The sequence below is a fragment of the Oncorhynchus nerka genome, linkage group LG23, assembly GCF_034236695.1.
Source record: "Oncorhynchus nerka isolate Pitt River linkage group LG23, Oner_Uvic_2.0, whole genome shotgun sequence".
In the NCBI taxonomy this organism is placed as follows: Eukaryota; Metazoa; Chordata; class Actinopteri; order Salmoniformes; family Salmonidae; genus Oncorhynchus; species Oncorhynchus nerka.
The window spans coordinates 21438187-21452703 of NC_088418.1; the positions used below are offsets into that span (position 1 = coordinate 21438187).

Sequence of the window (14517 nt, forward strand, 5' to 3'; positions counted from 1 at the left end):
GAGCAATTAAGGTTGAGTGTGCACTCAGGATCAAAGAGAGGAGTCTGCTCTGGGACACTAGCATTCCCTTAAACCTCCCTCGAACCGCCGAGTCAGGAGTCTAATATGCCTCTTCTACACTGAACTCTTCCTAGTGACCAGAATGTTTGTCAACAACACAAAGGTCATACACAGTGGTTTCACTTCACACTCGCTTGGAGATGTGAGACTTTTCATAGGTATTGGAATTAACAGGCTGTTCAACGGAAGGTTGAGACAAATTTCACGACGCCGCCTCAATGAGAACCAGGCACCAGACTCTTATTTCACTGCGTACATTGTGGGACTCTGTTTGCATTCAAGTGGTGATGGGTTACATAAAAAGGAAGTGAATCCACATGTGGGGACTCGCCCTGCTTTTGACATGATGAGTCAGTTAGCTCAGAGAGGAAGAGCATTTCAACTGGTCACTGAGGACCCCTAGTGGTGGCAGTAAAACATTGCAGGCTGACGCAAGAAAAATTGTGTTGTTCCTTCTAGGGCAAATTATTTGGAATTCATTCATATTGGTTCCTGAGTGAAAGTCCTTACTCCATCTAAACTCAATCTATATAATAAAGTATAATAGGAGTGTCCTTTGACAGATTATAAAAACATTGTCTCCTTTAATGTGTGTTCATTCACCTGTAAAGAGCAGAGGGTCTATCCATTGGAGCTGAACAGACCCTGATGCAAAACCACCTCTCTCTCTTCTCCCTATGTTCCCTCCCTCCTCTCGCTTTCTCTTATCCCTCCCTCCACTCTCGTTCCCTCTCTCCTCTCAGGTGGCCAGGCTGTGGGGCATGCAGAAGAACCGTCCAGCCATGAACTACGACAAGCTCAGTCGCTCTCTGCGATATTACTACGAGAAGGGAATTATGCAGAAGGTACAAACTAAGGCTTTACTACTCAGCAGTTCCGGTTTGTCTCTGAGAGTGGAGAGACTGCCTGTCAGTTTGTTGGCTCCTTCAATTCAATTTGGAAGCAATGTTTTTATATGAAATGGCTTATTTGTTCCGTACTTGCATTATTACAACAACAACAACACCAACGAATTAACATGTCTAACAGAGAAATCCGTTTCCTCTGTGTTTGCAGGTGGCAGGGGAGCGCTATGTTTACAAGTTTGTGTGCGAGCCCGAGGCCCTCATCTCCCTGGCCTTCCCCGACAGCCATCGGCCCGGCCTGAAGGCCGAGTTTGAACGCTACGTCAACGAGGAGGACACCGTGCCCCTGTCCCACATGGACGAGGGGGCCTCCTACCCCCAAGAACAAGCCCCACCAAACATGGGCGCCCAGCCCTACTCCAAAGGCTACATGTACTAATGCTACGACCCCATCCTCCAAATTCTCTCTGTAATATCCCATAATACCCACCTATTGCACATGCCCACCCCATTCACTTGTATATAAGGCTATGGTGTTTTTTGTTTGAAATAATCTCATTAGGGATTTTTGAGTTTTTAACAGCTGCATTCCTCTCACTTCTGAGGCCTATTCAATCCATACACATGACTGTGGTTAAAGAGATTGCTTAATAAAGACACAATATTACTACTACTCTATGTGCCAAGATGTTGTTTTACTCCTCTGATAACATTGTGGCAGATTGGGAATGGCTACACAGAGGGAGAATGGGTGTTATCTCAAGGTATGGAGTCATTTCTAAATCATGGACATCAAAATCAGTTAACCAAACTGAAGTCAAAGTCGGTGACAAAAGAGCACATGCATTTCCTACCTGCCATTTCCTTTTCTGACGGTATCAGTGGTCACACCTTATGTCAACTAGGAAACATGATTACTACAAAGGTTCTCAAAGGTCAGGCTGTTCCTCTTCTAATATATGCACACACAGCACGCTCCAGCTGCAATGGGACACCTGCAAATTAATCAATTAAAAGAATCAGTTGAAATGTAAATTTGACATTTAAAGTCATTTAGAAGACGCTCTTATCCAGAGTGACTTTTTTATTTCGCCTTTATGAATTGTTCTACAAATAAGGTACATGAAAACTAAAAGCTGATTTACCTAACTCAGTAGAGACCACAGGAATTTCAAGAGTTTACCAGCCCTGAGACCATGGGTCTCAGATTAGTGTCTAAAGTTTAGTAATGGATGTTAGGTACAGTGGGACTTTTTTTGTAAAAGGGCTTTATAAATGAAAACATAGCAACGCATCAACCTACGTGACATCAAAGAGGGCCAACCAACTTTCTGTCAGAGAATGCAGTAATGAGTACTAAACTGCATGAGTACAAAATGACTTTAATGAAGAGGCAGCTGCGTTCATAATAGAGGATGTTTCCATAGGACTGTCGACTGAATCATCTGCTTTCTACTATTTAGCAAGAGGCAGGACCTATAAATATATATATTCTATAAAAGCCCATTTTTATTCTCAGCTTCTTCGGCTTATCACCATTTTTCAGCTATCCAGATGCCCAGATATGTGTAAGCAGGGACACAATCGATATGGAAAGCATTCAAAGAGTTATTTTTATGCACTCTAGAGAACAACATACACTTCAACACGAATTTCAGGTCAAAGTTTTTCTGTAATACGATGAAGGCAGACTGTAGTTCAGATAGAGCCTGGTCAACCGTGGGGGTAATAGCACACGCAACAGTATCATCGGCAAACAAGTGCACGTTATAATTCTTTACAGACACAAGTAAACAATAAAAAGCACAGGCCCCAGAATTGACCCCTGCGTCACACCTTTCACAATATCCAGTCAACCTGATTTAACACCATCAGTAGATACACATTGAGTTCTATCCGTCAAGTAATTGTTAAACCAGTTACATGCAGCCTGGTCGAGGCCAATCGAGGAAAGCCTCTGAATTAGCAGTGAGTGATCAATAGTATCGAAGGCCTTTGACAGGTCAATGAAGAGGGCAGCACAATGTTGCCTTTTATCCATACGGTTAACATCATTTACAACTAGAGATGCAGCAGAGATTAGTGCTATGACCTGGTCTAACTGATGTACATTTACAATACATTTCAAAGATAAGAAAGATCTTAGATGAGAATTAAATCAAGGATTTTAATATTTTAGGCTAGTCAAGAAAGTTTAGAAATAGGGCAATCATTATTTAGGTCACAAAGGTCACCACCTTGGTGAATGGGGAGCACATGGACGCCTTCCACACCTTGAGGATTGAACCAGATATAATAGTCAGGTAAAAAATATTGATTCATGATTCAGCAATTCGGGGGGCAGAGAGCTGCAGCAAATATGGATCAAGCATAACAGCAGATTTTTCAGTGGATATTTTCACATCAATCTTAAGCAAGGCATCTAGCACATCACAGACAGTAAATTGTTGTATTGAAAACAAAGTTTCACTAGAAGTTGACGGGTTAACCGTCGGGTCGGCTAAAGGCTGGCAGAGGGAAGAGCAAGTCGATTGACTCACCAGCAGAGTCAGAGATAGAGCTTAAAAAGTAGCTTGATTTAGCCTTCTTAATCGAGATAGTACATCTGTTTTTCAATTGAAAGATTGCCAGTCCACTACAGAGTCAGTTTCCCTTGCTTTGGCCCAGTCCTGATTTCTCATCTGAATGAGCTCAGATAGCTCAGAAGAAAACCTAGGGTTAGATCTATCTTTGACTCTGAAATGTTTAAAAGGGGCGTGTCTATTTGCCAGATGAGTAAATATGCAGGAGAAATTAGGGCTAAGTGCCTTGCTCAAGGGCACATTGAAAGGTTTTTCACCTAGTTGGCTCGGGGACTCAAACCAGCGACCTTTCAGTTACTGGCCCAACGCTCTTAATCGCTCGGCTACCTGCAAACTTTTGATGGTAGTTCTGCAAGGGCCAATTCTGTAACTGGTCTGTTTTATATTATCCATTTATGTCACTGGCGGATCATGACAGTTTAATTATAACATAACAGCAACAAGAAAAAACCAACAGTCATGAGACCATCCAATATTTTATGAGGTTTATGGTCATTTCGGGAAAAAAAAAAGAAGGCATTTCACTGGCGATTACAGTAAAGGATTCACTCATAATTTCAGTCTGATTACATTTCCGTCGTCTTAATGAAACGACAGATCTGGCAATTGCTGACCTACAATCAAAGTCCCATCCATTTCCCTTGATATAAACTATTTACATGAGATCACTAGACTAATCCAACTTTGTGCATTGTGTCCTCAAAAACAGACAGACTTCCACTGGCTGATGAGATTACTGCCCTTCCCTTCCTATTCACTTAATAGTTATTTATTTAAGGGAATCCCTGATGTTCGGTTTTAAGGTGATTTATACATTCAACTTCTTAAGTAAAACTAACTTTTGATTTCTATCTGAGGGGAGTAAGTTAACTGACATTGAACCATAAAACCAAATGACTCAAGGAACACAGAGAAGAACAATGGCCTGGTATGTATCAACCAATCAATGACTGTCTCCCTCTCTCTCTCTCTTGCTGTGGTGTGAGCCTGTGTGTAAGGGTAAAGGGATACACATCTATTTCCTGCGGAAGGTGCGGAAGATTCTCTATACGTTGGGCTCTTCGTAGCGGTTATAGAGGGGGTCGAGGCACTGCTGCGTCTTCTGTTTGATGCATTGTCAGCAGCAACTCATACACCAACCTGTTGATGTTTAACCTTTATTTAACTAGGCAAGTCAGTTAAGAACAAATTCTCATTTACAATGACGGCCTCCCCCGGCCAAAACCGGACAACGCTTGGCCAATTGTGCGCCGTCCTATGGGACTCCCAATCACGGCCGGATGTGATACAGCCTGGATTCGAACCAGGGACTGTAGTGACGCCTCTTGCACTGAGATGCAGTGCCTTAGACTGCGATAAAGGGATGAAAGGAGTGGGGAAAATTAGGGTATAGAAGAGTATGTTTTTAATCTTTCTGGAGATCTGTTCCCTGATTATATATATTAAAAAGTAGCACAGTCTATACACTTACACTCTTTACTTCCAAAAATGGGTGGCCAACACGGAACAGTGGTGCCTTTCAAGACATATATGGTATATACAAGGATTCCATTACATAGAGGCAACACTAGCCCCAGTAAAAATGTATGAAAGTTGCTCGTGACTATGCTTAGAGGCCCAATGGTTATAGACTCATAACTCAGGCCGGATGTTGAACAGAGATCTGGAGAGTTGGATTTACACCACCTGCTGGTCAATGAGGGTACAGTAGCCTTCCCAGGGTTCCTTTTTAGCTGCATCCCGGAAGAAACCACTGCAGATTACCTTTTGTTTGAGCACTGTGGCCTTTCCACGTGGCACAGGTCAAAGTAACACTCCAATAATTCACCCTATGTCCAAATTATTGATACAAGTCGGCATATAGATTTGCTATGAAATCCATAAATGGGAATTAGATTAAGTTACATTTAGGCCCCAGAGATTGTGTCTTTGAGTCACAAGATTAATACGATGCACAAGTAATAATACCAGTAGAGAACGTTACTGGATGTAGAATGAATTAGAAATTCTTATGATGAATGTCCTACCTGTCCATGATGCCCAGCATCTGTTTACATAAACTGTTTGCATAAATGCAGGGCTAAGCGCAAGGAGCGAGTCTGGATAAAGTTCTCGAAGCACCAAGGGTTGGTGAACTTGTTCTTCCATCCAGGAGCTATAGACATTCAGCAGGGTAAGGTGGGATCCCTCGGCTTGGTGGAACGTGGCCTTCTTCTGGTCAGCCAGGGCCTGCTTGTCCCGGGGCGGCACAGAATAAAATTACAAAAGCGATGACTGGCCATCAACTGATCAACACCAATCACATTAGGCTACAACTGTCTCATTATGGTCTGAGGCTTCCACCAATATATGACAAGTTAGGGAAGTCAGTCGACCATAATTCACCACCATCAACAAATGTGATAGCTACGATAGCAGATGATTTTGTAAGTAAACCCATAATAACTCACCATGCACAAGGGTATCCAAATCTTACAGAGGGTACATGTGCACAACGACTCGAGCATTTGCGTGCAAAGTTGTACACTCCACCATGCATTTCAATAGAGAAAACAATCCGAATTTTAGTAAGCTAGTTAACCTACAGTTGAAGTCAGAAGTTTACATACACTTATGATGGAGTCATTAAAACTTGTTTTTCAACCACTCCACAAATTTCTTGTTAAGAAACTATAGTTTTGGCAAATTGGTAAGGACATCTACTTTGTGCATGACAAAAGTAATTTTTTCAACAATTGTTTACAAACAGATAATTTCACTTATAATTCACTGTATCACAATTCCAGTGGGTCAGAAGTTTACATACACTAAGTTGACTGTGCCTTTAAACAGCTTGTAAAATTCCAGAAAATGATGGCATGGCTTTGGAAGCTTTTGATAGGCTAATTGACATCATTTGAGTCAATTGGAGGTATACCTGTGGATGTATTTCAAGGCCTACCTTCAAACTTAGTGCCTCTTTGCTTGACATCATGGGGAAATCAAAAGAAATCAGCCAAGACCTCAGAAAAAAAATTGTAGACCCCCACAAGTCTGGTTCATCCTTGGGATCAATTTCCAAACGCCTGAAGGTACCACGTTCATCTGTACAAACAATAGTACGCAAGTATAAACACCATGGGACCACTCAGCCATCATATCGCTCAGGAAGGAGACACGTTCTGTCTCCTAGAGATGAACGTACTTTAGTGCGAAACTGCAAATCAATCCAATGCAAATCAATCAAAACGAGTCCTATATCGACATAACCTGAAAGGCCGCTCAGCAAGGAGAAGCCACTGCTCCAAAACCGCCATAAAAAAGCCTGACTATAGTTTACAACTGCACATGGGGACAAAGATTGTACTTTTTGGAGTAATGTCCTCTGGTCTGATGAAACAAAAAAATAACCGTTTGGCCATAATGACCATAGTTATGTTTGGAGGAAAAAGGTGGAGGCTTGCAACCCGAAGAACACCATCCCAACCGTGAAGTACGAGGGTGGTAGCATCATGTTGTGGGGGTGCTTTACTGCAGGAAGGATTGGTGCAGTTCACAAAATAGATGGCATCATGAGGGAGTAAAATGATGTGGATATATTGAAGCAACATCTCAAGACATCAGTCAGGAAGTTAAAGCTTGGTCGCAAATGGGTCTTCCAAATGGACAATGACCCCAAGCATACTTCCAAAGTTGTGACAAAATGGCTTAAATTCAAAATTTACCCAACTTATTGTGGGAAGTGTGTGGAAGGCTACCCGAAACGTTTGACCCAAGTTATAAACAATTTAAAGGCAATGTTGCTGTTTAAAGGCATTTCATATTCTTAAAATAAAGTGGTGATCCTAACTGACCTAAAACAGGGAATTTTTACTAGGATTAAAAGATAGGAATTGTGAAAAACTGAGTTTAAATGTATTTCGCTAAGGTGTATGTAAACTTCCGACTTCAACTGTATGTCAACAAGTAGTAATATTATATTTTGTTAGCCAACGAGACAAAAAATAACAGTTTTGTCCAACTGCAGTGAGTTACATTTTAATTTGATGCTAGCTTGTCTTCTGCTAGCTAGCTCCCTAACATCTGTAGATATTTGCTAATATGTGTGCTGTATAACAAAGTTGGGATGTGCACATTTGAAACCAATTCGAGAGACATCAGGCAATTTAAGTAATGTATCAATACATTTATTATCAGCCAAAACTAGCAGAATGTGGGGCTGACATTCAGGTCATTTTGATCGCTAGCTAACTCGAAAGCTAACAACATTAAACACGATGTTGACCCCAATGTTTTATGACAAAATAGTATTTGCAGACACAGCAGATACATTTATTCTCATTTGAATAGCTTTCACCATTGTAAAGCTCCAGAAGTTAATTTATTTTAACCGTGCATGTTCTTTCTGTGATTTTCACTTACACCACTCACTGGCCTGGTGGACATTAATAATAGCCATGGTTACACAGTATTTATGGACCTATGATCGGAGGTTTCTTGGGCCTGGAGAAGACGTTCTGCACAGGCAGCATCTCCTCACTGCAGCCTAGGTGGACGGACATGATCGGCTTCTTACACAGCATGGGCTCCAGAGGGATCTCAGTCCTCTGACACAAACAAAGAGACAGACAGAGGGAGAGGAGTGGGGAAGAGTGTATAACATTTCATCACATTCATTACTATAATATTATGGTTGGGGTCAAGGCCATTTTAACTCAGACTAGTCACTGACCATAAACTGACCAATTTTAAGTTGTTTGAGTAATTGAGGTAATATGTACATGTGGGTAGAGTTATTAGAGTGACTATGCTAGCGATAATAACAGAGAGTAGAAGCAGCGTAGAAGAGGATGGGGGGGCAGTCTGGGTAGCCATTTGATTAGATGTTCAGGAGTCTTATGGCTTGGGGGTAGAAGCTATTTAGAAGCCTCTTGGGCCTAGACTTGGCTCTCCGGTACCGCTTGCCGTGCGGTAGCAGAGAGAACAGTCTATGATTAGGGTGGCTGGAGTCTTTGACAATTTTCAGGGCCTTCCTCTGACACCTCCTGGTATAGAGGTCCTGGATGTCAGGAAGCTTGGCCCCGGTGATGTACTGGGCCGTACACACTACCCTCTGTAGTGCCTTGCGGTCGGAGGCCAAACAGTTGCAATAGCAGGCAGTGATGCAACCCATCAGGATGCTCTCGATGGTGCAGCTGTAGAACCTTTTGGGGATCTGAGGACCCATGCCAAATCTTTTCAGTCTCCTGAGGGGGAATAGGTTTTGTCGTGCCCTCTTCACTACTGTCTTGGTGTGCTTGGACCATGTTAGTTTGTTGGTGATGTGGACGCCAAGGAATTTGAAGCTCTCAACCTGCTCCAATACAGCCCCTTAGATGAGAATGGGGGTGTGCTCGGCCCTCCTTTTCCTGTATTCCACGATCAACTCCTTTATCTTGATCCCGTTGAGGGAGAGGTTGTTATCCTGGCACCACACGGCCAGGTATCTGACCTCCTCGCTATAGGCTGTCTCATCGTTGTCGGTGATCAGGCCTACCGCTGTTGTGTCATCGGCAAACTTAAAGATGGTGTTGGAGTCGTGTTTGGCCAAGCAATTATGAGTGAACAGGGAGTACATGAGGAGACTATAAGCACACACCACTGAGGGGCCCCCGTGTTGAGGATCAGCGTGGCGGATGTGTTGTTACCTACCCTTACCACCAGGGGCGGCCCGTCAGGAAGTCCAGGATCCAGTTGCAGAGGGAGGTGTTTAGTCCTAGGGTCCTTAGCTTAGTGATGAGCTTTGAGGGCACTATCGTGTTGAACGCTGAGCTGTCTTCAATGAATAGCATTCTCACATAGGTGTTCCTTTTGTCCAGGTGTGAAAGGGCAGTGTGGAGTGCAATAGAGATTGCATCATCTGTGGATCTGTTGGGTCAGTATGCAAATTGGAGTGGGTCTAGGGTTTCTGGGATAATGGTGTTGATATGAGCCATGATCAGCCTTTCAAAGCACTTCATGGTTACAGACATGAGTGCTATGGGTCGGTAGTCATTTACCTTAGCTTTCTTGGGCATAGGGACTATGGTGGTCTTCTTGAAACATTTTGATATTACAGACTCAGACAGGGAGAGGTTGAAAATGTCAGTGAAGACACTTGCTAGTTGGTCAGAGCATAGTCAGAGTACACGTCCTGGTAATCCATCTGGCCCTACGGCCTTGTGAATGTTGACCTGTTTAAAGGTCTTGATCACATCGGCTGCGGAGAGCGTGATCACACAGTCATCTGGAACAGCTGGGTCCTGTAGTTTAGCATCTGCTTCATCTAACCACTTTGTTATTGACTGAGTCACAGGTGCTTCCTGCTTTAATTTTTGCTTGTAAGCAGGAATCAGGAAGATAGAGTTATGGTCAGATTTGCCAAATGGAGGACGAGGGAGAACTTTGTACGCGTCTCTATGTGTGGAGTAAAGGTGGTCTATATTTTTTCCCATCTGGTTGCACATTTAACATGCTGATAGAAATTTTGTATAACGGATTTAAGTTTCCCTGCAATAAAGTCCACGGCCACTAGGAGCGCCTCCTCTGGATGAGCGTTTTCCTGTTTGCTTATGGCGGTATACAGCTCATTGAGTGTGGTCTTAGTGCCAGCATCGGTCTGTGGTGGTATGTAGACAGCTACGAAAAATACAGATGAAAACTCTCTAGGTAGATAGTGTGGTCTAGAAGAAAAATAAACGCACACCTATTAAGACGAGGTGCTGGCTAGCGGAGTAGAAAACTTTAAAATAAAAGAGAGCCGCACACTCTAGGAGCTCAGATGCAAAAATGTAATTACCAACGTTTCGACAGCCAAGCTGTCTTCATCAGGATAAGATAGTGTGGTCTACAGCTTATCATGAGATACTCTGCCTCAGGCGGGAAAAACCTTGAGACTTCCTTAGATATCAGAACCAGCTGTTGTTTATAAATATACACAGACCGCCACCCCTTGTCTTACCAGAGGCTGCTGTTCTATGCTGCCGATAGAGTGTCCAACCTGCCAGCTGTATGTTATTCATGTAGTTGTTCAGCCACGACTCGGCGAAACATAAGATGTTACATTTTTAATGTCCCGTTTGTAGGATATACGTGCTTTTAGTTCGTCCCATTTATTTTCCAGTGATTGTACGTTGGCTAATAATACGGATGGCAAAGGCAGATTAGCCACTCGTCGCCTGATCCTCCTTCCGCGAAATATCAGTCACTTACTCCTGCGAATGACGGGGATGAGGGTCTGTTCGAGTGTCTGGAGTAAATCGCTCTTGTCTGACTCATTAATGAAAATTTCTTCCTAAATTCAATGTGTGTAATCGCTGTTCTGATGTCCAGAAGCTCTTTTCGTTCACAAGAGGCGGAAGCAGCAACATTATGTACAAAATAAGTTACAACAAATGCAAAACAAAAACTACAAAATAGCACGGTTGGATAAGAGCCAATAAAACATCAACCATCCTCTCCGGCACCATTACTCCAGAGCCCCTAAAATGTAGAGCATCTCCGATCAAAAATGTCAGTGTTCCTTCTCCATGCATTATAAGGATATCTGCATGTACTGTAATAATTGTATCCATGGGAGGAAGTCAAATGAAGTCAACGATAGCCCCTTGATGCCCGTGGCCTTAAGGAAGTAAGGAGAGAGGGAAGTGAGTGGATGGCATTGGAAGAACAGGTCTGAGCAAATAAACCTGTACTAACGCAGGGTACTCTGGTATTTTGCAGTGCTAATATGAGCATATAATCAGTAACTGTAGTGTCTGTATGTGTTAGGACATGCCAAATAGTGTCTGTATGTGTTAGGACATGCCAATTAGTGTCTGTATGTGTTAGGACATGCCAATTAGTGTCTGTATGTGTTAGGACATGCCAATTAGTGTCTGTATGTGTTAGGACATGCCAATTAGTGTCTGTATGTGTTAGGACATGCCAATTAGTGTCTGTATGTGTTATGCACCTTGAGAGACAGCATGGTGCTGGACAGGTTAGTTATCTGGATCTCAGGCACATTGCTGGTGAACACCTCATCTCTGTATGCTCGCTCTGTAAACAGACGGTAGCATTAGTTCTTCCTGCTCTACCAGACTGCTGCTTAGCTTGGGCCTGAGAAAGAGAAAGATAAAGATAGCGGTTCATTTTGATTGGATTTCAGTTTAATACTTTGGACAAGACAAAGTATATTCATCATAAAAAAAAAACATTCAGTGTTCCTTCTCCATGCATGATAAGGATATCTGCATATATCTATTCAGCCCACCTGGGATATGGGGGTCACCACTAGTTGGTCGCTGACAGTCTTGGAATTGTAGACATTCTTCTTCACAAAGCCTGGGTCCACCACATAGTAAATCTCATCAATGGTTAGAGACGTCTCAGCAATGTTAGTGGCAATTATTACCTGCATAATCAAATAACACAAAATTACCAGGCTTAGGCCTTCCTCCGATATCGGGCATGTGTGGCAGCAGAAGAGTGGGTACGTGTTTTTGGGACCGTTCTGGTTTGTGTTAGGGTGGGCCCTTCTGGTACCTTTCTGCTGCAGAGGGGAGCAGGGTCAAAGATACGGGTCTGCATCTCGCTGAGCAGGGCGGAGTAGACCGGTAAGGATAATGATTTCAGGCCCTTCAGGTCCCAGTGACTTCATCCGTTCATACAAGCTGTGTCAATCACCAGAAACACTGGGACATCACCTGCAAAGAAGGAGCGAAAGAGGACAAAGAGTCACTGATGGCCGAATCCTAAACTTTAGATGTCAATCGAGGATTTGCATCTTATCGCAGGCGCTGAAGTGTAGACATTGTGGATGTATGCATTGTAACCATTTTTAACCGTACCTGGGGGCTCACTCGTGAGGACCTGCATGACGGTAATGAGACTGGTATCCAGGTGGTCTGTCTCCGGCTCTTTGCAGTAGAGCACCTCCACCGGGAAAGTCCGTCCTGGGATGGTGAAGATGGGCGCCTCAAAGTAGTACTGGGAAAACTCAAGTCAAATCAAAGGTTATTTGTCACATGCTTCAGAAGCAACAGGTGTAGACTAACAGTGAAATGCTTACTTATGGGCCCTTCCCAACAACGAATAGAATTTTAAAAAACATGTTTTTATATTTTTAACTTGAGAGCATCTAGTGTTGACGAGGACACAATCAGCATCATGTCTGGGCGTTTCTTGACAGAGAATTTAAAGGAATTAACACACCACTCATTATACTATTCTCAAAATGGAAGGAGTCAAGGAAATATTCAGACTGTTTTGCTGTTATGAACAAGACCATGTGCATCTTCTTGAGTAGATCAAAGAGCATGTCAGTATGGAGTCCTCTCGTGGGCCTCGTCAAGCATAATGAGGGTCTACTGACCCATGTCTGGGTCTATTGGACATTCCCTTGGCAGCATACCATATGTCATGTACTTACTTGATCACCGTCTCAGGGCGGTAGTCCACCTGGTGTGGAAAATAATTGAGAGGTGAGAAGTCCCTCATACACAAAGTCACTGACTAAAAGCAAATCCAAAAGGTATACCAAGGTAAAACTGCTCACTCAACTCCTGGCCCAGACAGCAACCGTACTCTTCAGAGACTCTCTTGGCCACAGACATGGCTGCCACACGATGGGACTGAGTGCAGCCCATCTTCCCCCGAGTGGTGTAGCCTGCCTCGGCCAGGTACTGGGTGATCTGGGTGGTTTTCCCAGAGCCAGTCTCTCCAACCACAATCAGGATCTGATTATCGTGGACAGCCAGTCATAATGAAAAAGAGAAGTGACCAAAGCTGGATACCATGTATCATTTAAACCGTTGAAGTAATATTGAAGTCAGGTAACCTTACAAATAAAGCAATGTCTGACAAACAACTTTATTTCTCTCTATAGGGCAATGTCTATTGTTGACTTGTGTGAGCTTCTCCTTTAGCTTGTAGATGGGCAGGCACTCTCTCTCTCTGCTCCAGGATGGTAAGCTCTGTCTTCTTGCCATAAGAGGCCTGGTTACCGCCAAAGGCATGTTTCTTCCACTCCGGGAAGCCATCTGGCATCATGCCAATGCCTCTGATGTTGGCTGCAATCTGCCTTCCATCAACTGTGTAAGAGGGAAGTGTGTTTAATTGAGATGAACTGGCATGATATTTAACCTCCACCCCTTCAGATGACTGGTCTAGGGCCCTGGCAGGAACCTTCCACCCACACAACCTCTCCTACCACCCTGGGCCATATAGGACACAGCACACTATAGCAGGCCACTCTATCCGGCCTGTTAGGATGCTAAAGGAAAGCAGATAACCATCTCCAGCCCTGCTAACCCTGAGGGCTACTGCTGCTACACTGGAGGAAGCCTGACGTCGTCGGTCGTGCCTCAGACTCTAGTTACCACAGCCACAAAGTCATAAACCCCGCCTATTTCTACAATTGAGCTTCATAAAATTTGATTTTACACCTAACTCTAACCTTTACCACACAGCTAACCTTATGCCTAAACCTAACCTTTAAAAAAAGGTTAGGTTTAAAATGTGCTTTTAATCCTAACTCTAACCTTAACCTCACTGCTAACCTTATGCATTAACCTAACCTTAAATGAAGAAACATTCAACTTTGTGGCTGTGGTAACTAGTGGAAACCATCAGACTGGACTTTGTTTTACTACGTGGTAGTTACCTTTTAGAGGGCAGAAAGGACGCATGAGGTAGAAGCCCAAGCATAAATCACATGGTGGGAAAGCATACTGTATGTCTACATCTCTAATACAATGTTTGTGTGTGGCCAAGGCCCTTTGCTTGTCGAGGTCAACAGGAATGCATCCATCTCAGCCATTTGATGAGCGTGGTTCTCCTTAGCCTAAGCACTCTGCATCATGGCTGTCTGGGACAGGGAGCCGTCTGGATTTTGATAGAGGGAAACAGAGAGATTTAGTTGTTCACACTACTAAACAGGATGAAAACAGTTAGGCCTAAAAGGTATGGTGAAAGTAGGGTGGGGAAAAAGGGTAAAGTAGGGTCAAATCATCCTGATTGCGAAGCTCAACAACGTCAGTTATAGATTTGAA

General features: G+C 43.3%; 1 protein-coding gene and 1 pseudogene across 2 annotated transcripts in view; one reads left to right on the top strand and one right to left on the bottom strand.

The window, feature by feature from the left end:
* Positions 1–1578, top strand: part of LOC115106453 (ETS translocation variant 4-like) — a 28392-nt gene extending 26814 nt beyond the window's left edge. For both annotated transcript variants that reach the window (XM_029629215.2, XM_065007936.1), the window contains 2 exons: positions 804–905; positions 1117–1578. In XM_029629215.2, the coding sequence (XP_029485075.1) occupies positions 804–905; positions 1117–1344 (330 nt within the window). In that variant the 3' untranslated portion in view covers positions 1345–1578. The remainder of the gene's footprint in view (positions 1–803; positions 906–1116) is intronic.
* Positions 1579–5038: 3460 nt separating this feature from the next.
* On the bottom strand, positions 5039–13689 carry LOC115107190 (ATP-dependent RNA helicase DHX8-like; annotated as a pseudogene).
* Positions 13690–14517: the final 828 nt, after the last annotated feature.